The sequence below is a fragment of the Rhopalosiphum padi genome, chromosome 2 (assembly GCF_020882245.1).
Source record: "Rhopalosiphum padi isolate XX-2018 chromosome 2, ASM2088224v1, whole genome shotgun sequence".
NCBI classification, from domain to species: Eukaryota; Metazoa; Arthropoda; class Insecta; order Hemiptera; family Aphididae; genus Rhopalosiphum; species Rhopalosiphum padi.
In genome coordinates, this window is record NC_083598.1 from 14,937,720 (window position 1) to 14,963,350 (window position 25,631).

General features: G+C 28.2%; 2 protein-coding genes across 2 annotated transcripts; both read right to left on the bottom strand.

Moving 5' to 3' along the window:
• Window positions 1-962: 962 nt before the first annotated feature.
• Window positions 963-2,905, bottom strand: LOC132923387 (LHFPL tetraspan subfamily member 3 protein). The gene is made up of 3 exons (XM_060987360.1): window positions 2,132-2,905; window positions 1,820-2,062; window positions 963-1,747 (listed from the first exon to the last, which is right to left on the bottom strand). Exons 1-3 carry the CDS (start codon window positions 2,547-2,549, stop codon window positions 1,536-1,538), a joined length of 873 nt encoding a protein of 290 aa, XP_060843343.1. The 5' UTR covers window positions 2,550-2,905; the 3' UTR covers window positions 963-1,535.
• A 6,822-nt stretch (window positions 2,906-9,727) lies between these two features.
• Window positions 9,728-20,659, bottom strand: LOC132920920 (paired box protein Pax-1-like). Its single transcript, XM_060983655.1, has 5 exons — window positions 20,540-20,659; window positions 13,931-14,081; window positions 12,396-12,625; window positions 10,822-10,942; window positions 9,728-10,235 (listed from the first exon to the last, which is right to left on the bottom strand). The coding sequence occupies exons 2-5, from the start codon at window positions 13,941-13,943 to the stop codon at window positions 9,934-9,936; spliced, it is 666 nt and encodes a 221-aa protein (XP_060839638.1). The 5' UTR covers window positions 13,944-14,081; window positions 20,540-20,659; the 3' UTR covers window positions 9,728-9,933.
• Between the last annotated feature and the right edge of the window lie 4,972 nt (window positions 20,660-25,631).

A 25,631-nucleotide genomic window follows, 5' to 3' on the forward strand; every position in this document is an offset into this window, starting at 1 on the left:
AGCTTATATAATACTTAAGTTTACAGAAACTAATTCAAAGAAATTAAATTAGATACTTTTTTATAAGACAAATTTTCTATTTTGGTTATGCAACATGAAATTGAAAAAAATTTATAATACTGGATTTTTTTTTGTACTTTATTAATCCTCATTCACAGAAAAACTATTCCTTCATTACATCAATATATATACTTTATAAGATAGTTACGAGAAATAATTTTTGGAAAATAAAATAACAAATAATACCTGAGTTTGATGACTAGTTTGGATATGGTTTTAAATTACAATTATATATATATTTATATACTATGTTTATTTGAAACTAGTCAACTAAGTCATATATTTTGTTAACCTTGTATATGATATACCTTTTGGCTTTTTTGGTATAAACAAAAGATTGTAAGATTTATATATTGTAACTACAATTTATTTGAAGATACAAAGTTATGGTAAAATACCATGTTTTGTATTTTAGATTCAAATCTCTTAAACCTATACAAATTTTTCAATTGATTTTATTCATTGTAAACCTCGAGAATTTAAAAAAATGTATAAATAAGCCATTTGTACAACGGCTTATAATTTTTATGAACTGGACTTAAATTTATTTAAAATTTAAGAATCTAGAAAAATAAATTGACAAAAAATATCAACATTTACTAATTATTAGTAATTATAATAATTAAATGAATATATTATATTAAATGTTCATATATTATGAAGCAAGTTTATGTAGAAAAAATTAATCAAGCTTAATTCAGTATGATTATGAAAAAAATCATACTTGAAATGTACTTACCAAGAGAGGGTCTGATACTTTATATTACACTTTGTTTTTGTAAATGTTGAACTAGAATTTTTCTTTTGTAATGTGAAAATTGTTAATCACTTTCCTATTTTATTGACTAGAAAAGTTGCATATAACATAAGAACTAATCAGAACAACAAAAACAACATATAACTATTGTAAGTAATGAGTATAGTATTTTATTTTTTATCTAGTAAAATCAGTTATAATAACATAGTTCACAAATAAAGGTATAAAAGTATAAAGAAATAATAGTTATAACTGGACGGACATCATAAATTATCAAAATAATATTCAATGTTAACTTATTAAGTATTAATTTAAATAACCAAACAAATGAAAATATTGAGATTCACAATAATACTTAAAAATATTGGATAACTTTAAAAATAAATTGCAAGCAATTTGTTCAAGTATTACTTACACGTTTTAAATATAAATAAAATAAAAATTCTTTATGTTCAAATATCCCCAAATTTTTTAAAATGATAATGACATTTAAAAAATAATTACATTTATAATACTCTAAAAAATATATATAATCAATAGTGAAAATAATTTCACTTCAACATTCCATTTATAATATTAATTTAATGGCTAAATCTTTTAAACTAATAATTTAATATACATAAAAATATGTAATAATGGTTGTACCCTGTCTTATCTTCATTAGCTATTACTAAAAGAAGAAAACTTAAAAAGTATCATAATTTTCTCTAGAAATTCTTTAGAGTTGAAAATTATGAATACTAGATGAAGCATACTCTGGTCTGTACATGGCACCTTTATGAGAGCGACCTGTCCTGTTAGAAAATTCTGAAAATCGATCTTGATCCATCATTGGCTGTGGCATCAACATAACTGGTTGCAAATTCAATGACTTTCTAGAACCAGCCATTGATGCACTACTGTCACCCAAATATCCACTATTGAGTTCACCTAAGGAAAAAAAAATGTTTTTTTTAATGCTGTATTTTATTTATATATATTATTAAAATATTAATAAATTACCTTTACGCAAAGTAGATGCATATAAGGGTTCCGGTTGAAGTTTTATATGCCTAGTAGCTAAAATAAACGCCAACGCTGATAAAATAAGTGCATCCACACTAGCAATGACTGCTAATAAATATGCCCAACGAAAAGTACAGTCGCCAAGACTATAACTTTTAGCCTCAGGACCACAAGTCTTCTGAATATGTGGTGAATCCCAGCCCATTGGAAAAACAACAATGGATGCAATCAGACATCCAGCTAAGTATAAAATATCATGTTAATATCATAAAAATTAGGTCAGTAAATATTATGAAAAAATCTACATACCAGATAAAACGTGTAACCATGCACAAATAAGGTACACTGTTGTAGATTGAAAAAAGAAAAACAACAACAACATCAGCACAATAATTATGGAAATGCACACCGATACACTGCCAAAAATCGCAGCCACTCTTATGGCTACACTAGGTATATTGGATAGATCTTCCAGCTTTCCCTGGCAGTCCTCGACAGCAGCCGAAACACCATTACCAAAGTAACAGCTGCTCCATAGCCCGAAACGAGCAGGATTTTCAGATGTTGTGGTGTCACCAATCCATTCTGGAGTGATGAAGGCCACTGCTACGATTATTGAATAGCAAACTGTGAATATACCCCACAAAACGCCTACTGCTTTGGCGTTACGCACATAGTTTGTGGCGTACATTTGCGACGAGTCCACATATTCTATTTTGGAACCCATTTCTCAGATTCCAATCGAATGAAAATCACGCGACGTAATGTACGTAGCGTTACTGAAACCAACACATATTATTGCCAAGTCGGACTCACCGTTATCAAAAACGATTCAAGCAGAAATTTAATGGTCCAGCTGCCGTCTCGATTCGGTGAATTTCAATAATCGTCTCAGTAAGAATGGACAGCGATGTTTGGCGCTCAGAGAGGAGACCCACTTATTTTCGTATAATACACACAATATCGTTACACATTATGACGGTGGGGACGAACATCACGAACTACCGGAGTATGGTCTAATTATCTACAGCATTGAGCATACTACAATATTCTACAAGAGTTGGGAATTTGATTTGGACGAACTACGAAGACATGGCAAGACATAGATAGTAGTTTTGATAAGAAATTTCATGGAAGAAGCGCTTCAAATATTATTCCATAGACATGTCTATGTATTATTCAGATTAAAACGATACATGGAATATATTATAACAATAATTAATAATCTATAAATGGCGGAAATACCTCGATAGAAGAAAACCAAATATCTAGAACTATAAGTCTATAACTTAAATGTATAAATACGAAATACCTGCAACTTTAAACTATATACAAAGGAATCCACAGTGAGTTTCCAGATTCATATACAAAATTATATCATATTTTTTAGACATATACTAACAGGGTAAATGTGATGTATACCTACAATTTCGAATTTTTTGTTTATACTACACAACAGTCTGAAATAGTGTTTTGTTTGTTAATAAATAACAAATATCCGGTTAAATTTTGTACGTGTTATATTTTATGCGTTAGGTATATCATATCCTATCTATATCTAGCCATACAGGTTATAGGATGGATGATCCAATAATAACGGAAGACACTCATTATTTCAATAAATATCAACGCTTATGTAAACATGTTTTTACATAAGTAATGTTTATTGGTTAAAAATACAACACTTTTAAAAAACAAAATTATCTGTTTCACTATTTTTTACTGTTATAATTTTTTTTTTAATTTTGACAGCATGCATTTTTTTTTAATTCCTTATTCCAAAGCAAAATATGTTTTGTAAATACAGAGGTAATAGACGGAATTTCATTTTGAAATTCTACGTTACATCAAAATGCAAATTGTTTATCACATAGCTAGAATATTTATTACCTATAACATTGTAATTGGAATTAAGCACTGTAAAATGTTGGCTATTACAGATAGCAATGAAATTTGTATGAAGAACAAAAAATAATTTACCTGACCTACAAATGAATAGTATGATATTTATGCACGGTTTAATATATCTTAAACTGTGTATTTATGTACATTTTTTTAAAAACCCCTACCGAAATTTTTTCCTGCGTTCACGCCTGGTTGGCAAGCAACACACATGCAGTAGCGTCGGGCCGCATGAGTAGAAACGTGTCACAGTCATGAGGAATAGCCATTAACCTCAGACAGACCATAGACGGCCGTCTTTCTGCAGCGGTCGTCCGGTTTGTCTGTGTAATGAAGCGATGAACCTTAAGACTGTCTTGGTGGTAACTCATCTCGTTGCGGATAGACAAACAGAACTTCTCACCGTCATAAGCGTCACCACCAATAAAACTGCAAAACTCACACAAGCTCTCAGGTTATTATTGTTGGACCTTGGACACACCACATGCAGTCTCATCACCTCCATCACTGTCTGTTGCCGCTGTATCTTCGTGACCTGCTTGGGGAGGGTCTTTGCGTCCGGTTGCCGCTACTTCGCCGAGCCTTATTGTCAAGTCACCCTCGCGAACTGTTTCCGCTGTGGGTGGCTTTGCAACTAGTTAACACATTCCTACATCAAGGCCAGTTTTCAATTCGCCTTCTCGGCTTTTTGATGATGCGAGTGACTTGTTGACGCGTTTATCGTACAAGGAACGTTTTTACTGCGCCAAAAGGTTATGACAAACGCAAAAAAACACATACACATTATTATTGTTTAAAAATAAAAGCAATACATTATTTATTGCTCTCCGGTCAGAAACTAAAAACCTAAATCGGCTAAATCTTTTTTTTCTTAAACTTTTCAAGTGATAAAATCTAATATTTAAGCAATATATATTTGTAGGTAATTGAAACTTGTTACTATTATACGTACATTATTATTTATACTATTAAATTTCAAAATATTTAGATTAATTACTTATACGACGAACATATTATATTCATATTGATTTACCAGACTACAGTTCATCGGTAATGAATTATATGTTAGTTATAGTTAATACATAAATTGTATACTTAATAGTAAATATTATATATTGAGGTACATGTAATATAATGTTATATTAAATATTAATTACAATGTTGTATATTATAAATGTATAAACTATATATACACTATATACAGCCTGACAGCCATACAGGTAACAGGTATAATAAAAATATACTTATGCTAAAGGATTATTATTTATGAATATAATATGAGCATGTACTGTGCAGTCTACATAATGTACTTATAACCTATAGGTACATATGAGATATATTGATATATGTATATAATCTGTACGATGCGTAAGTATATTACGTTGATACCTAATGGTGGGAACATTTTGCAGTCCCAAAAACCAATAATATATAAAAAATATTAATATATATATATAGGAACATATAAGTGTATAGGTATAATAATCATATGTTAAATATAAATATATATAATATTATAAATTATAATATAGGTTATAAGTGTGTAACAATAGTACAAATTATCACACGCAAACACACCGTAATCATTTCGGTTATGCCGTTTTTGCCGCCGTGTCCTTCCACCACGCAATAAAAATACTACTCGGGTAAAAGAATATAATATGTCTTCCCATTTCTATTTTTTGTTCAATGTTTTTCAACCCTATACATGCAGTACAATTATATGACCGTTATTATTTCATCTGATGGGCTCGAAAAAAAAAATAAAAACAGGGTAAAATTATGTACAAGGGACTAATCCGTGTCCGAATTGTCGCCGCCGCCTATGCCGCCACCGTATTTTATTACGGCAATTATTATTAATTTTTTTTTTAAACATCCAAAGGTAATTGTACCCGAGTTAAGTACATAACGTGCGCGGTGCACAGAGATCGGGAGACGATCTCGTTAACCCTTTGCCACCGGTTTTTATGACCTATATATATACCCATGTATATGTATATGAACCGCTGGCGCTATGGCAGTGACACTGCTGCAAGTACGTATTATATGAATGTACCTATATACATGTCATATATTATATAATAAAGACTGCGCAGAACCTCGAAATGATCAGGTGTGTGTTTCTCGCATAGAAATCTCCTCTCAACAGTATAATATACTTCTATGTCTACGGTCTACCCCGTTTATATAGCCCGGAGCGGGGCAGTTGTTTAGCCCGTTCATCCCTTATTATCTTTATTGTTGTTATGCGCGCTCACACCCAATTAAAATACCACCGATATTATATACTATATTTATAATATATTATATCAAGTTTATCGTTGTGTAGTCGTTGGACGAATTAAATGAATGGTTTGCCACCGAAATAGGGTTGTCAGAACTTGGTGCCGTTTTATACGTAGATGCAATTAATTGTCGTGGTATCTCTACCTATATAATATGCATAATGTATCCGACAGAAAGTATGCGAGTCCACGTCTTAGTGTGCGCCTATGATATTTAGTAACTACAACCGAAAATATAATATATTTTGCACAAGTAAGTTGTTTTGTTTGGTTATTTTAACAAACTAATTATGGTTAGCCTAGCCTAGTGTTCTATGTATATAACATAAGAATCTTGTAATCGTACAAGAATAATTAGCTAATTCTAAAATACAAGAAATGTTCTCTTAACAATAATGTGAAATAACATTTACTAGGTTTATAAAAACATTCTGATCTATCAGATCTATCAACAAACATTGTAATATTTTCTGTTATGATTACAAAGTGGTATTTTGTTGAGAGTATTTATAATTTCTGTATGCATTACAATTAAAGTTTAGTTATAACAACAAACAATATTACTATTACAACTAGTAACGGCCAACCAGAATTCATTCGTACGTACAACTAAAATTACTGATGTCTCTGAGCCAGCTACTTTTAACAGTCAAAGCCCGCTGCACACGACGCTTGTTTTTCTGCTGGTTCTCGTATTGGGAGTTGTGATGGCAACAATGATGGTTTCGGTGATTGATAATGACGCATTGCAAGCTTGGTTGCGTGAATCTACGTTGGATTTCAGTAATAGATTATGAGCTATTTTTCTTGCTTGATAATTTGGTAAATTTGTTCATAAACCAATCAGAAAATAGAATCTATCCATATTTTTGTTAGTAGAACTAATTTTTTTTTCAGTGTAGGTAATAGGTATTCATAATAATAAATATAAGCCGTACATTCAATGAAGTTGCAAAAATCATAATCAAAATTCCACTAAAATTTATCAATCTATTTTACAGTCCTCTCATTCTTAAAAGGGGATCAGAATCCTTTAATTCTTGGACCTAAACTTTCGAGGTATGTGGCACCTACGAAAAAAAATTATAAATAAACAATACTATTTGTACATAAATTATGAAAAAATTATACATAATATATAAATAATTTAATAAATATTAGTACAAATTAAATCATATATGTCTATATTACAATTTACAATTAGGCATTATTGTGGCGAATTTAGTATTCGTTTAACGTTAACGCACAATAATCTTTATTATCGCACAAGACTATAACTAAAAATAAAAATAATATTTTAATCATTAATTAATAAGCAGATATTAGTTATAATATCTTCAATAAACAGAAAATTATAAAAAGTTATCTATATTGTACACAATATGTAAAGCTCTTAAATTTATTTTCATAATGTTTTTAAGTTGAAAATTAATTAAAAATAAAAACATATATTATATTATATAAATTAAGGACTATTGAGGATATAATTATAATATATACTTTTATTAATATGATTTATGGTTGAATTTTTAGGAAACGGGGTTAAATTGAATATTAATATGAATACGAAACATAGGTAGTCTTCATTATGTCAACTGTTAATTTTATGTAACGATAAAAAATATGTAAGAAATATATTTTTTCATTAATATCTTAAGATACATTTTATTTCAGTGTATTAGTTATTACTTATTAAAGGGGCTGGAGCAATATATTGTTTTTCATGCGTATAGATCAATAAACGGAAAAAAATAAACATTTTTCCACCAGTTTGATTAATTTTGTAAATTATATGTTTTGTCCATATGCCCTTTTTCTAAGTTTTCTCGGAAATTAATTTAAATTTAAATTGACTGCTTAAAATAAAAGATAAGTATATATACTAATTTATTTTGAGAAAATAATTAAATTACTATAGGTACATTATACTACAACTACACTATCAAACTGACTAAAAAAAATAACTAATTCCATAACAAACCTAGAGTCCTAGACAAATGGCAAACGAATAAATTAATTTTTTTTCTACATTAATATTATTCAGATGAAACAATATGAATTTTTCTTCATCTTTTGTTATTAGGTAGTGTTTATATTAAATTTGTATTACGTTATAATATTATAAAGAACTCAAGGAGTAAGGAGTAAGGACCATAAGCGGCATAAGCAATTATTTTTCTATCCGGTATATTCTTATTGCTAAAATTGTAGTTTATATTTTTATAACGTCATGATACGTATCATATCATTGTACGTATCAACGATACACATTATACATAGACAGGCACACACAGTTTGCGTGACACATCATGTCATTGGTTCACAATTATTATTATATAGAGCCCGTCGGATCACACTGGGAAATTACACGGTCGGCGGGCCGGTCTCTTTGATGACCGACGGTAATAGATTACATCGGACAATTACACATTGCACGCATGCCCCACACGGGCACACGGGCACACGCACGTATAATACATACATTTATAAATGTATTTATGTGTGTGTGTGTGTGTTAGCTGTACGATCTGTACTTAGACACTCACAAATATAATATGTAATATGTATGCGACAAATTGAATTCCGTGTGTACCGAAAAATTGGACGCTCTTCCTGCCCGACTGGTTTAACCTTTGAAAACTCTTTCGGGGCTAATCGTTTTCGATCACATGGCGCCGCGGAGTTGGTTTGTAATAATAATTAGGTAATAAGTATAGTTGCTATTGTTGTTGATTTTTTTTTACATTTATTGTTATTGTCGAACCTATTACCAGTTACCACTATAGTATTGTATTGTTGATGCGGTTAGTGATATAAATCTATTTAGTAAAGATTCAATTTTTAACTTCAGATTTTGTATAAAAAAAAAATATTTCCATATTATTATTATTATCGGAGAACGCACTCAAGTAGTTGTATAGATACGATATATAGAAGAGAAAGTTTACTTTTAGTTTATTTTTAGTAGACACCTATTCAAAAAGTATTAAAAAATAACAAGTTTCAAAAAATGTAGATAACCCACAGCTATAATATATACGCTTATTAACCTACCCGAATTTATATATGAATGAGCGCGGTCAAACATAAATGTTTATCAACATTTTAAATCTCATAGTGAATAATAATTACAATTTAGTCTGTAATTTTTGTCTATTTTTGAGAGGATATTTTATTTTTAACAAAATAGTTTTATATTTAATACTATTTAATTAATAATTATTGCGTTTATTTTATAGTTCATAATTTAAAAAAAATATATAAACGAACCTGTATCAAAATATTACGGAAATGTTTACTGCAGTGAATTTTTTTCAAAGACGGTTTTGGTAACTTTTCCTGAAATTGCATACTTCTGTGAAACTAGATAAAAGAGACATATTTTAGAAAAACTTTTTTTAAGAAAGGCGGAGCGAAGTGTTATCTCAACCACCCTATATAAGCCACTGTATATATGTAGTTCTCTGCATGTCAAACAAATGTTTAAATATTTAAGTATGGGTAATTGGTTTATACACTACGTAGGTACTATATAAACGTTAGACATCTAGACTCTAGAGTTATTGTATGTATTTATAATTAATATTTATATAGGTAGGTCCCTAAACAAAATGTATCAAGATTCAAGATGAATTCACTTTTATTTCTATAGCGCCAAAATGAATTTATATAATATTTACAAACACGCTGCACACAAATATATAGTATCTATATTTATGAATAGGTACAACACTGGTTCAATAACAATCATGTATATTATAACTTAAAATTATTTAAAAGATTTTTTTTTTTCGATTTTGTCATGAATATATTATACAATATTAAAATTAAAGTAATAATAAATAATAATAATAATAATAATAAAAGAAAAAAAAATTAAAAAGAAAAAGAAACAAAATAGGTAGGTGTATACAAGTTGTTTCAGTAACGATGTGGTTGACTGCATATAAATTGCTGTTGCTGCTGCACGTCGACGTAATACGCCGCTGACACAGTGGCGTTGCCTGCAGTGAGGCCGCACGTGCATACGCCGTCCACGAGTAGGCCACACGGCGATGGTGGCCGTGGCCGCGGGGCCGTGGGTTTCAATATCTCTTCGATGGTGTATGGCGTATGCGGTTTCTTTGGACCTGGCAGCGCTGGTTGGCCGTTGGATGGTTCGCCTGCGACGCTCACGGATCCATTTTCGTGAATGTGCTGATGGATTCGTTCGTAGTACAAATCTGTAAATTGAATAGCATACATTATATTATGAGAAATATATCATCTATCGTTATGGACTTAAACAGTTTAAACTCGGATTTATATGCACCAAAAATTGTAATATTTACACGCGGACCACGTGATAAAACAATATGTATTTACTATTTATTCATTTATTATAGTATAATCTAATGTATAATTTCCGAAAAAATAAAATAAAAACCATAACAATTAAATGCAGGAAAAAAATTAACATGATGTTTAAATTATAATTTGGTACAAGTATAATCTATTGAATATCTATAGTCTTTATTAAAATCTATATGTATTTATTTGCTTATTATTTATTATACCTCTAAGTTACAAAACAATGAAATATGCCATAAAAATATCAAATATAACCTTACATAGTTACATTTTTAAAATATGTATGCTGTAAAATAATTTAAAACTGTAGTTTCAAAAACGAAACATATCACGCGTTACTGAGTTAACAACATAATATTAAAATCAAATGGTTAACGTTTTTAGAATATTATAAACTAAATTTAATTAATTACGTGTTAATAACTTAATTGAAATAATTTACATGGTTAAATGTTTTACCTAGAGGATGCATCCAAGGGAGATTACGTATCGGAGAAGGTGTAGTTAGAGTTCCGGCCATTCTGTTTGATACATCTTGTTTGCATCTGGTACTTTTCTTTGAAAAATGTCCTTGTGTAGTCTAAATAATAAAAGGATTTTGATTAATTAGGTAATAATTAACAGTTTAATATAAATTATAATATACATGGCTAATAAATTAAATGTTACTTAAAGTTTTTGGACATATTTTGTGATGTTAGCTTTAATATTAGAGTAATTTACCTATGGTCAAATTTAAAGCTAAAAATATTATTTATAGAAAATGTTACAAACTTTTATTGGTGATATTATGATTTTAAAGTGAATTATGATTTATGAAAATTTTAAAATTGTAATATTTTACGTAGCTATAACTCACTTTAAAACCATATAACTATTTTCTAGATAATATTCTTAGCTTTTATAATATATAATACGTAAATATACTTTAATATTAAAGCTAACATCACAAAACATATTCTGCAGAACGCAAATTTGCTATGATATATGTTAGCAAGACAGACAACACATGCGAGCATAACGTCCTCTTAAGACCGAGGTTCAAAGTTACGTCCTTTATCGTGTATTCATGAATCGTATTGGATCCAAAAGTTTAGCCTAATTCCCAGTAGATTGTAGTTATAGTGAATGATAACATTATCTATTATAACTATATGGTTTTAAAAATTTTTTTTAAAACAAAATTAAATTAGATACATAAAATTAGTGAAATAATTATTAATTTTTGTTTTCAATTATTTAAAAATACAATTTACAATATAGGTACATAGAATTAGGTAATCATATATATATATATTAAATAATGCAATATTGATTTTACAAATTCAAATCTATTTTTCTCCAATTTCATTAAAAATATGATTTTTTTTAATTTAAAGCTTATTTTCTGGCTTTTAATGTTCCTACGTTTCTTAATTGTTGCCCAATCACTGGGTCTACCTGATACAAATACAAATTTTAGTAGCCTAATTATAATATTATCGTATAACTTTTTAAAAAAGGATCATTGTGGCCCAATTCTCTGCAGGCACCCAATACAGTAGTTAGACATAATATGGTAAAAGATACGCACGATATGAGTGATATGACACTCTTATAGAGTTTACCTGAGTATAGATATTTATCATTAATAAAAAAAAAACACGTAGTTTTATGGAGACTACGCGTGCACCATGATACCAAAAAATATCATTTATATTTTGTTTTTAATTAAAATTGATTTTTCAACTATAATGTATAATATATAACTATATGTATACATATTACTTAGTTATTAATTTACGTATACAATTAATCAACTCGATTAACATTTAAAATGTTAATTTAAATTTGATTTTTTAACTATAGTTTTAGTACCTACTGATTATTATAAAAAATTTAGTTTCTACTATATAAGCCATCTATTACTTATATACGTGAGTATAGTAGATATAAATCTATTTCACTCTTAGCACTTACAATTTACGATGTTTTTAACTAGAACCAATATCACGCAAAACTACGTAATTTAGCTATCGTGTGTATGTAGGTACCTTATTTTTTTGCAATCCAGCACCACCGATGGAGCCTGGCCGTATTGAGCCGGTTTCATAAAATCTAGTTAAGATTTTTGACACGCATCCATGTGAAACCAGAAGTTGTCGAGATATATCACATGGGCGGACACCTAACAGAGCTAGCTGTACTATACGCCTTCTAACATAGTCGGGCAATGGGCGACCGTTGACAAATACCCCGCCTAATTGGTTAACGCCAGCTTGTCCTGTAATGTGAATCAATAAATGACATAATTATCAAATTATCATTTTAAGGGACTATTTTATAGACTAGGTGAGTTTTGAGAAATGCAATTTACCTATTACACATTATAATAATAATTATAAATAAATAAAAAAAAACGATAGCCTGCAGTAGCAAAAATAAAATCTATTATAAATGTATAAAGTTTGAAATGAAATAATTTCGGATAATATGAATAGGTTCTAGGTAGCTAAGATGACACTGTAAACGTGTTAAGTTTACACAGCAATCATAAATTTAATAAAAGGTTAACACGAAATGTTATACGTGGTGATGTATTATTTTGTGCTAAAGACATTTGTGTTAAAAAATAAAAAATATTACAATACTTCTTGGTCCTCATTATTTTTGGGTATTTTCAGGGAATCAAAAGAATCCTCCAGTAAAAAGGAATATAATTTCGGTATATAGCGTGCAATGTGCATAATATATGGTATAATGCATCGAGTCAGGTCGATTGGAAGACCTTCTGGCGGTTTGGGGCGGATCCGAGCCGGTGAAAACGACGTGTCTCTGTAATTTCGTAAAACTACCGCCCATTAACACCTAGGTAGAAGTAAGCAGATGTACTGACTCGGCTCCCGGTATTTATATCATCATTCAATTTTTAAAAGACGTCTTGCGAGACGTATATATTATATGCAGTGTAAGATGATATGCACATAATTGATTTATTTGTGCAGACAACTGAACAAAATGTAATACATGTTGCACAACCAGTTTATTTTTTTGTATAACTACGTACACAATTATAACTATGTGGTATAATTATTATGCGTGCGTATATGTAAGTATTTAAGAATTGTTGCCTTATTAGTGTTGCCTTTAATATTCAGGTGCACGTGCCTCGTTTATTACTTTCAGCATTTAATGCCGCAAGTGGACTGCAGATGACCGCAGGTTGTAAAATAATTAAGTCTAAACATTAAACTGATCACAAAAAATAAAATAAACTATAAAATTATAGCCGAAAACATCGTTTTTAGAAATTTCAAATAATAATATAAATGCGCAATAACTAGCAGTGATGAGTTAACAATACAATTACAAATTAAATTATTAATATGCCTACATGAGTACCTACACGACTACATGCTTTTACAAAGTTTTCATTGAAATACAAATAACGAGATGTCACCATTATAATTTTTATATTTTATTGGGCTAGACGGGCCAGTGCAGGTAATAATAACTTATATAACAATTTAATTATATTAAATATTTAATTAAAATTAAAATTATATTATAATATGGAACTAATTCTTACCAGTATGTGGCATAATGTTTTTTAGGTAATGATGTACTGGAAATAAATCAGAAAATATATTCAAGCACGTCTCCTTTTATAGTTGTTGACGGGACTCTTGTTGAATGTTTTATTCTAAAATGACTTCATTCATAGTATTCCAATAATTCATCTAGAAACAAGAGTTTATCCATTAATCATTACTGGTTACGTTTAAAAAAAAAATAATAATTAAATAAATAATTCTAATAAAATATTTAAAACTAAGGGTTATTATTTTATGAAATTATTATTATATTTTTATATACCTATGTTAACTATATAAGCTTGTAGTCAACACATTAAGCAATTGTTTATTTGTATCCTCCATATAATATGAATAAACAATAAACATAATACTTATAGAATTATGTTTTGTGTGTATAAAATATTTTAAACACTATAAATCAGCGCTTCTCAAACTGTGGTCCACGGGGGCCCAATTGGTGATTCCGGCCTGTACACATAACATGAAATACTTAACAATATAAAAAGGTTTAAGAAAAAAAGTTGATATGGGGAGATGGGCCCGTAATTTCTTTCATCGGGGGTCCGTGTTCTATGTAAGTTTAAAAACCACTACTATAATAAATGTCGTATAGTACAATCAAATTATTCAAGAAATAAATACCTATTCTTAATCTTAAATCATAAGATGTAATTGTTTTTAGATTTATACACACATATTCTATCTATTTTGTGTAATGGCAACCATATTTTTATACTTTGTGTAATTTATTTTTTACGTGAAATGGTTATTAGAAAATTCAAAATAGCATTGAATGATTCTAACAAACAAATATACATACTACTATTAAAATGTCAATGTTATATTTATATGTATAAAAAAATATTACACATAACTGCTAAAATACATTTATGACATAATTAGCTTAATAATATTTTTAACATTAATAAACTACACACGTTTAAAATGTATTGTTGTACACGGAAGTATGCAAAATTATTCTTTTAAATCTCAATAGTTGTAAACTACCAATATATTATAATTGTATTATAATTAAAACAAATACCTACATATTTTATTTTTATACATATACCTATAAATATTAGTATTATTTTATACCTAGTAAAAAATATAATTTGGTATAGTTGCACGTGCTATTATCTGATAACCATAAGTTACTCGTGCAGGTGGTGTCAGTAATAAAACAAAATTATATCAGGTGTAAAATACGAGTAGTAATGGGCTCTATTACATTGAAAGCTCCATTGCGCACTATATATATGGATGGGATGTATCATATAATTTACGTTATAATATTAAGTATAGTAGGTATTAGGTCATAGTTATAATATTATCATAGTATTAACAATATTATGGTATTATTGGTATTCGATACAAAAATATATTTTTTGACAATAAATACTAGATATATGCAGTTTCCAGTTTATATGCATAAACAAAATTGTAGATTACGTTGAGGCGAGCAAATAAGGGCTCCGAGAGATACATTTTTTTTTTTTAATAACCATTAAAATCGAAATCGATTCCCCGCGGACTTATAAAAACGCGCCTATATATATATATATAATATATTGCAGGTCTCTTTATCGAAGGCGGACATAAATATGTCACATGTTGTACGATACACACGATAAATTATATTATATACACGGCATAGTGTAATAAGCATGTGACGATCTGCCGACAAATTGTACATTCATTCGTATATAATATATATATATATGTATATATATATATGTATTGAAGTGTTATACGTATAACACGTTTCCATAGGCGGCGTTAAGTACGCGTGAAGAACGCGCCAGTGCGTCCGCATCGGCGGCCACGGTCCGGTTGACCCGGGAGAATCCCCCGCCGGCGAGCGTGCGGTGCGGTGCGATGCGATGTGCCCCGGACCGTGTCATTGGCGTCCTCCTCCGGGCGGTGCGCGGCGGCCGAGTCTCCCGAGAGAGGCGCCTTTATCACGTCGGTCGGTCGGCGCGTCGACTTTTCGAGATCATCGCGGCGGCACACACGCGCAACCACACACGCGAGCGCATACGCATAATAAACGTTTTAATCATAACAGTATAACGATATTATATACAATAGTGCCGCCGCAATGTTGTTTTATTGTTATAATATTATCGTCGTCGTCGTCGTCGTCGCCGCCGCCGCCGCCGTAATCCCGTGTTAAACGCGCGTCCCGTGCGTCACATACGCGCGTGCGCGGCCCTTGCAGTCGTCCCGTTCGCACGGATGAATTGTTTACAATAATAATACGTATAAACGGTGGCGGTGTCTCCCACAAAAGGACCCGCGCGCGTAATGTGCGCGTGTATGTGTGTGTGTGTGTGTGTGTCACGTATACTTATCGTCGTTTCGAAGCCAACGTCGTCGTTGCCGTCGTTCGGTGACTTTAATAATTGGTTTTGCCCCGCGTCGCCGACGGTTTATCGACACGGCTATAACGCCTATAACGTGCTTCATAATATTATCATTTAATTCATAATACATCCCGTCGTTACCGCGTATTATCATAGTCGCGGTACTTCTGTACTATAATATCCATCCACAAACCAGCAACCACCAGTCACCACTAACGGCATCGACACCTGAGTTCTGCCACCGCCTATTATCGTCCGTCTTCTGGGATACACACGTTATTTAATTTCACAAACTATCGTAACTTCACTAGACACTCGAGAATCCTGTACGAACCAAAGTGTGACGCGCGTTTATTTTTCTCTATAATAACGTATATCGGGCATATTATTATTATTATGGTATTGATTTCATATTATATTGGCTGACTCTGAACGGCGTTTCCCGTGACAAATTAAATGGGTTTATCCCGTCGTAAGGTCGTCATTTTACAGTAAAAAAAGTTGATTTTCACGTGAACAAGCGTTTTGTATCGCTACAGGATACGCCTAAAATGGTCTAAAAAATCTAAGTACTAAAGGAATATGATACTAAAGTAAATTTAAAACTCAGAATTTGAATAAATTAATTATCAGCTGAAAAATAAGGATAATTATAAATGAGCTTACAGATATAGTATTATTATTTCTAATAAATAAACACTTATTTTAACTGTGAAACTATACGTGTACCAATACATCCTATATACCTATTCTTTTGATCCAATGCCCGCATATATTTTGATTAAAAGAATTTTAAATTTACTTTTTTAGAACTTTTTAAAGTTCTAATGAATATAATTTTCTATAGATTTTTTAACTTATAATTTATTTAGTTCAAACCGAATAGCACTTTTTTTTAATCGAACTCAAACCAATTAAAATGTTCAAATATAAATTTAATCCAAAACTAGAATTAATTGGAAAAATTACCAAAATGTTTAAATAAATTTTACATTATTCAAAAATTTGCCTGACTATTATTAATCTATATAGTAAAATAATCAATTTAATTTCTTTCGTCATTCTACAACGAACTTAGTTAAGTTCAAACATTTTCAATTCTTAATTATAAATTGTAGTATATTATTTTTTATATTAATATTGTCCACTATTAAAATTGTAATATTTTTTAAAATACTTTAGGTATATTTTTATACTGGTATTATCTAATTACATTTACTATATCTCCATGAAAATAATTGTTCGTTGTTCTTAAATTTTAAAAGAACATAAATTATATTTATATTTTATATTAATAATATTTTCATACTACAATATCTAATATCTATATATAATTAAATATATTATAAACACCACCTTGAGCTCTCGCGTGCCACATATTGAAGTATATATATTATATAATATACGTACCTATATACAAATAAAATTACTATCTTTTCACGAAAATGAATAATATTAGTTTTTATTTAGTTATTAAGTCGAAGTAAATCATTTTCATCTTGTAGACTCAACTCATGTTTACGTTAAAAATCAAACATAAAACTTCTGTCTACAAATAACATATCTGTTATAGACACAACATAATATTATCTATTTGGAGTCAACTTTGATAAAAAAAACTATAGGTCACGCTGTATACTGTACAATATTTTATTATTTTATTAATTAAATTCAACTCCTTTCTTAATTTAAAGTCTAAACTAATACAAAAATATTCTTAAAAAGTTCAATCCTTACAAACTTCTTTCTAAAACCTATCTCAACGTATTATTATATCAACAAAATTCAAATTACGCAAAACAAATTATATTGATCAATCATAAATGTACTATTTTATGTCACAACTTAAACTTTATACACGTAAACTTAAAAAATGAAGACTATTGTAGAAATAACAATAAAATCACATACCGGTTTATGGTAGTTTTTAAATGATCACCCAAACATCATTATTCATTACAAACAATTTATCTAAACCAATTCCTGGCAAACTCCAAGATGTTGAAAAGAAACTGGTCGTGACCTACGATCAACGAATCCTTTTAATCTAAAACACTTTAAGTGTCGTCAATGGGTGGTTCCTAATAAATGATTTTAATAGAACCTAATAATGAAGAAATTTACAAATGTACTGCAGATTATAGTAAGTAAGTATTTGTTGGTTTTAGTTATCCTAATATTTGTATAACGAATGGAATATGCTAATATTTAAAAAAAATACTGTAAAATACTGTAATAAAGGTTTTATTTAAAATAAATAATTTTTTTAAGTGTTTTTTGATCGAAAAAATATATATTCAATAACTTCTATTAATATCTTTAATACAATAAAATGTAATCTAAATAACTATAATATACTTAATCAGGGGTGGCCAAAAAGAAAACAATTTCGAGCTACTACACAACATAATGAAAAATATGTATAAGAATGTAATGAACTATAATATATATTATGTGGAATAGACCAACAAAGCAAAAAAAAAAAAATATTCTATCTATCGTAAAATACGAAATTATATTGTGCTGCTTAATTATTCCGATCGCTATTATTTATACATTATAATAAATAGAAAATGCTAGAAATACATATACTTGTATTAGTAAAAATGTTTTGCGGGTTATGTCTTACGGTAAGACACAATAACCGCATAAGTCTGTGACAAGAGCCGCAGTTTGACCATCCCTGAACTATACCTATTATAATACTATATAATATTATGTACATAAGTTAGTCTGCGTATTAAAACACAAATAATAATACTTTTTAATTTCATAGTAAATGATTAATTACATATTGATAACAATTAAGAGTATATAAATATTATAAATTGTTATTTACTAATTTTATTTTAATACATATGTTGAGTAGTACAGGCAATACAATGAAAACAAAAACTTATAGAAATCGCAGACTACATTAGCAATTTTATCTCGAATATAACTTTTATACGTTTTGTACATTATGTGTCCAATGTCCATACCCGAAACTACCTATACGCCGTGAATCATCGGAATGAGTTTTGATGACCCTCACATTTTAAGAACAATAAGAGCCGAGTTTAAGAGTGGACTTGGGTTTAAGAACAGCTGATGTAATATATTGCATTATTAAGTAGATTGATGTTTGTATAGTAGTTTAAACGTCTTGTTATATTAATAGATTGGTGGTACCTTATTATCGGCAATTCGCATTTCTGTATCCGGTGGGTATTTAATATTTAACCTTTTATACACGTATATAACTAATTAATAATTATAAATGCACATTATCATATGTTATAGACAATTCTTACTAATAAAATTTGAAACTATAATTCACTATAATAGGTATAGGTACCTAATTTAATACTTCACAGACATTGCATATTTTTGTATTTTTCTGATGTCAAATTCTAATGATAGATCCTAAATTCCTAATCATCAAATACTACTATAATGCATTATTATAATTAACAACAATATTCATGTTTTGGTAAGTTATTAGTTATTACCATAGAACCAGTATACCACTACAACTTACAAGTCTACAAATGTATAATTAAAATCCACAAAAATTAAATATATAGTTTTGTTATTAGACTGCAATGGTACACAGGTTATATTATTTTAAAACAATATTGAAAATTTGATAATCTCTACGCATACATTCATATTTTTATTCATTTACCTATACATTAAAAGAATTTAAAATTAATTAATGGTTTTAACTTGAATATTATAATATAGCTGTAATTTAAAATCTATAAATTGAACTAATGTAGAAGTGAACTAGCTCAACTAGCTACTTATTTTACTTAATGGCATGTGATTATTTTAACTTTTGTTTGAATATGATTATTTTTGTAAGGTGACTTTATTACACGTTATATAGATACTGAATAGTGAATACAATAATAATTATAGTAAATATGTTATTAAGTTTATATAAAAATGAAAAAATGTATAAACTATAAAGTTACAATGAATTTAAACCTGATTCGTGCATACTTAATAATACATAAAAATTCAGTATAGAAGTAACGACAAATGATAATTATGTCTTGGATAATTTTTTGTGTATTTTTATTTTTCGATAATTTATAAATGTACTCATTAGTCTTATGAATTTAATTTCAAATTATACTACTTAGGTATATATAGTTATATAAATAATATAATATCTAATCTTTCTAAGGTATATTATAAAAATATTTACAAGTAATATAATAAATTAATATGTATCCAGCATTTACTTACTTGGTATTGTAGTTACCTAATAGTCTTATTAAAATATGAGATGGGATGTTCGGGCACTGCAATACTAAGTTAATCTATGCGTAGCAGCGACTGATCGTGAACCGTAAAGGATAACAGCTGCTTGAACATTCACTACGCTTTCGATGGTTACACGGATACGGTAGCGCCAACCCAAACCCCGCCTACCAAAAGGGGGGTATACGAGCGGCCAATCCGTGTCTAAGCACTTGGCACGCGTCACCTTGACGACCACCGAGCAATTTCTGGCGCCCTTTAAACGAAAATTCCGGGTTTATTGCATTTATTGCCTTCAAAATTCTCTTTAAATATTATAAATCATTTAGTACAATATAATGATTTTTTTGTATCCAATAAAATGTATACCTATGCCAAATACCTAAATAAAATAATAAAGTTAATATATAGATAAAGACAATTAAATACAATTTTTCGATAATATTTTTTCTACTCATTTAAATAATATTATGATTAATAAAATGTTAAATGTAATACACACAGTTACACAGTTACAAGCTATAATGTTAATTAACAATAATACATGTTACATAATGTTTAGCCAAATTATTTCTGAAAAGTGTAAATTAAACAAAAATGTTAATACAATTTAAACTAAGAACCATTTATAAACAAATATAGATAGCAAAATTTAATAATTTGACAATCTATAAAATATTTTACTCGTTTTTTTTAACAACCTACATAACAAATCTCAATTCTATAAAATGTTAACTTAAGTAAAATCTAAAAAAGTAAATATGTTTTGAATTTAATTTTTTATTTGAATTATAATATAATTAACTATTAATGTTAATACGTTATATACCACACATAAAATATAAGTAAAGGTAAGAGTTTTTATAATATTGTATTGTACAATAAAAATTAAATAAAATATAATAATTACCTATACGGTAAATTTACTTTTGAAAATTTAAAAAGATACAATTATAATAATTAATAGGTTGGTACTTACTATACATGTTAGCGGCAGTTATCTGTATATAATATTGATATTTTATAAAATATTGAAAAAATAGTGTGGTTTTTAACTGATGAGCGATATTATAAATTAATTAAAGATATTGATATACCTATAGATGAAATTTAAAACAATTTAAAAAGTGTATTGTATTTTTTTCCTTAAAAGTAATTACGACACTACGTTCTACATACATTTTTGTATTTTCTAGAAAAGTATAATAGTAATAATAATTAATAACTGCGTACTACCATACAAAGTAGTTTTTTTGTTTCATTTTTACAAATTTTATTCAATATATTTATATTTTATATGGTAGTATAGGTACTATAATCTGTAATTAATCCATGGTGTTTGAAACCAAACTATTATGCTTCAAATATATTATTGTATTTATTAGGTAGAAATCTATTAAATCATAAGTATTAAATACCTATTTGTTAAAGTTCTGTATGAAATGTCCCGATAGCCTCGTATAGATACTTATAGATTTTGGCCATATTCAGGGAAATTAGTAATAATTTATAACTTCAAACTTGTAAACAATACTTTTTCAATGATTTATTTTAAAATCTATAATCACTCGTCTGCTTTCCTTGTTTATAGGTATACCTTATATCTAAGATAATGTTATATGGTTAATAGTTGAGTACCTACTTGTTGTTTAAACAGTTCATAGACTAAACTACGGATTAGGCCATGTCAAGCCATCTACAAATTTGTAGATTTCTCTTACCAAATTGGGGTTTGCTTAGAAAAGATGGATATATTTAATCAATATACATATACATAAGTAAATAAATTGAAACTTGCAAGATATCGATTAGGAAAATATCAAATGTTAATACATAATATTAAAATTAATTAGGTAAATAATCTATTTTCAGTTACCTAGCACAATTTATAAAAACTGTAGATCGGTCAAATGTAAATAAAAAATGTACATATACGAGTACTTACACATTTTTAACAAAACATATTTGTATTTTTTGTAAGTGTTATTTAATTGTGTTTTCCTATTATTTAATATAGTATGGGTTTTTTCGTGCTTACACGAATTAAGATTTATTATTATAGTAAAACAATGTTCATATTGCATTAATATTAAATTAAAATATTAATATTAATATTACTCTATTCCTATTTTAACTTTGTTATGAATACAAAAAAAAAACTAATAATATAATAAGTGGATAAATATACATACATATTGGCCATAGGGTTAAAGTGATGCCCAATCGGTCACGAATAGGTTGTTAGATGACCTGGGCAATTCAATATCTATATCGTGATCGTCACTTATACACCCCTTCACACAAGATAAACATCTGTCATATTCTAAATTTTCCCTAGTAATATATATAAATAAATATAATTACTACCTTTCGATGTTGTCCCCTCCTCTCTGAATATATACATAAGCATTCATCCACCATTTTTTGTAACTGTTATTCCCACCTTTCCCAAAACATTGTTAAAATAATAATACAGAAAACGGCCAAACAATATATAATATAGTATATATATACATGTAAATTTTACATATATTACACATGCGTAGTGCACTGTACAGGGTTTTCTGAACAAGGATGTCATAGTGATAATTGCCACTTGTCCACAGTATTATTATATTTGTTTCACTGTATTTATACGATGCGTGTAATAATAATAAAAATAAAATACCATCCCCTTCTTTGGATAATAGTGACTGACACGCGCTATTTTCGTGATGTCCTTGCATACTACAGTACTACACTGTCTACACGTGTATGTCATAATTATTATTTCACAAGATGAAACTTCAGATAAGTAGGTACCACATGTTTAATTTATTATAAAGAAAAAAATAACGAATATCGTATAATCTTACGCATTTTTCTAGTTGTATATTTTCTATTTATTATTTATAGAAAATAATACCTGGGCAGTACAAACCAGCAATTATATAATATCTATACCAATACATATATATATATTCTTAAATACAATCAATTATATTGATAATAACACCTAATAGTGCCTATTGGCTATTAGGTAGGTAGCAGTTGTAAAGGTAAATGTAAAAACTAATTTAAAAAGCGTTGAAATTGCTTATAAAGTTATAATAATATTATTAAATATCCATATCTTATAAGCTTGGCTGAATATAAACAAAATTAAGCAATTAAAATATCTACTTGATAATTTTAATTTTGTCAATTTTTATATATTTTGGCACATTTTTAGGCTCCAACAATTAATAAGATTATTATACTTTTATGAATCATTTTAACGTAATTTTGTAAAATATAATAATACAATTTGTTAACCAACTCATACTCAATGCATATGGATCAAGTTGCCTTCACTTGGTTATTGTATTATATTACCTATCTTTTCGTTTTCACCAAACGTAACTAATTTGTTTGGTCCGTATATATAATTGTAGTGTTTTTAAATTCCCGCACGAGTCTGAATGAAATATCATAGATGCTATCTACGCCTAAATGATAAAATAAAAAATTGGTGGTTATAAGGCTAGATATATAAACCGCATATTATCTGCCGCCTATAAATTAATTCTACCTACCGAAGTAAATCTATTGAAATTCAGTAGATACCATAATATTATTATATTAATGCATATAAGATTCAACAGGGCTATAATTATATTATATACTCACCATTCCATTTAACGTACTTTCAAATATGATACGTATTAGTATATGAATAATATGGTGTTCTAACTTCTAAAAACGGTTAAATTATACACACATTTAGGTATAAATTACGTACAAATCGAATATACCTATATTAAATTATTATATTATTCTTATTATGATATTAATCCATGTTATAACAATATTATAAACTATATATTAAATATCGGTGGTCCTAAATCATTTAATTATTTAAATGTGTATATTTAATAGGCATACTTATAGTTTATACTAATTGTTATACATGTTTAAGCTTAAGTATAAAAACTATAATATTATTAGTTATAAAATGAATAAAAAAATATTTTATTAATTAACATCATTTTTATAGCGCTTATAAAAACTGTAAAAATAACTTTTTTTTATTGTTGAGTTGAATTGGTTCCTGTTTGTTTTGGGCTAGATTTGACAAAATATTGATAGGACTACAAATTGTTGCGAATCGTTCCATTCAAAGCTGAATAAAGAATTTACAAATGCCCATCCTAATGTATTTTATTTTATGGAACCTTTAAACAGCATTCAGACATTAAATTATATTAAATTTCGAAGTAATAGTACTAGGAAACTTACTAGAAAACAAGTAAGAAATAACAAATACTTGGAAAATTGTATGACTGGGTACATTAATGAGAAGCTTACGCGAATTGAATACTTAAAGAAAGTTTCAAATTTTCAAATCAAGGATTTTAAATAATTTTATTATTACATTTTATTATTTGTATTTTGTACACCTAAATTAAGTGATGACTAGTTGACTTCCAAATCAACGATTTAAAATTGTATGTATTATATCATTTTCTTATAGCACACATTAACGCACATTTTTAACCAAGTCTACTTTTAAGTTGACAGTCCTGAGCCTGTAAATTTGAGAAGGAAAATGTGTATAATTAAACGGGAATAAATTTGGCTCAACTTAATAAAATACCTTTTTTTTAAAGGGAATCAATTCGGCACGTGGGGTTGGAGCTCGGGAACCAATTCGATACCAGCCAAAATAGAACCATATTGAACATACATTATAATTACAAATAGTAATAAAAATAATCAATGAAAATTTTTTCAACAATCAATATATATATATTAATATATTGGATGAATATTTCCTGTTGTAGTCGGTATGTTGTATAATATATTATATTCATAGTTTATTACAAGGTTGAGCAATATAGTTTATCTAGTTAAAATTTAATTTAATTATATCTTTAGTTAAAGAATCTATTGTAACAATACTTACTTTCCAATTAATTTGAAAAATAATTGGTAGGTATTTTATCATATTTCTAAATACCTATAACTGTATTTATAACAAATAAAATTTTTTTTTTTTTTTATTTTTTATTTTTTTATTTATTTATTTATTTAATTTATTGTTATTTTTTTTGTTTAA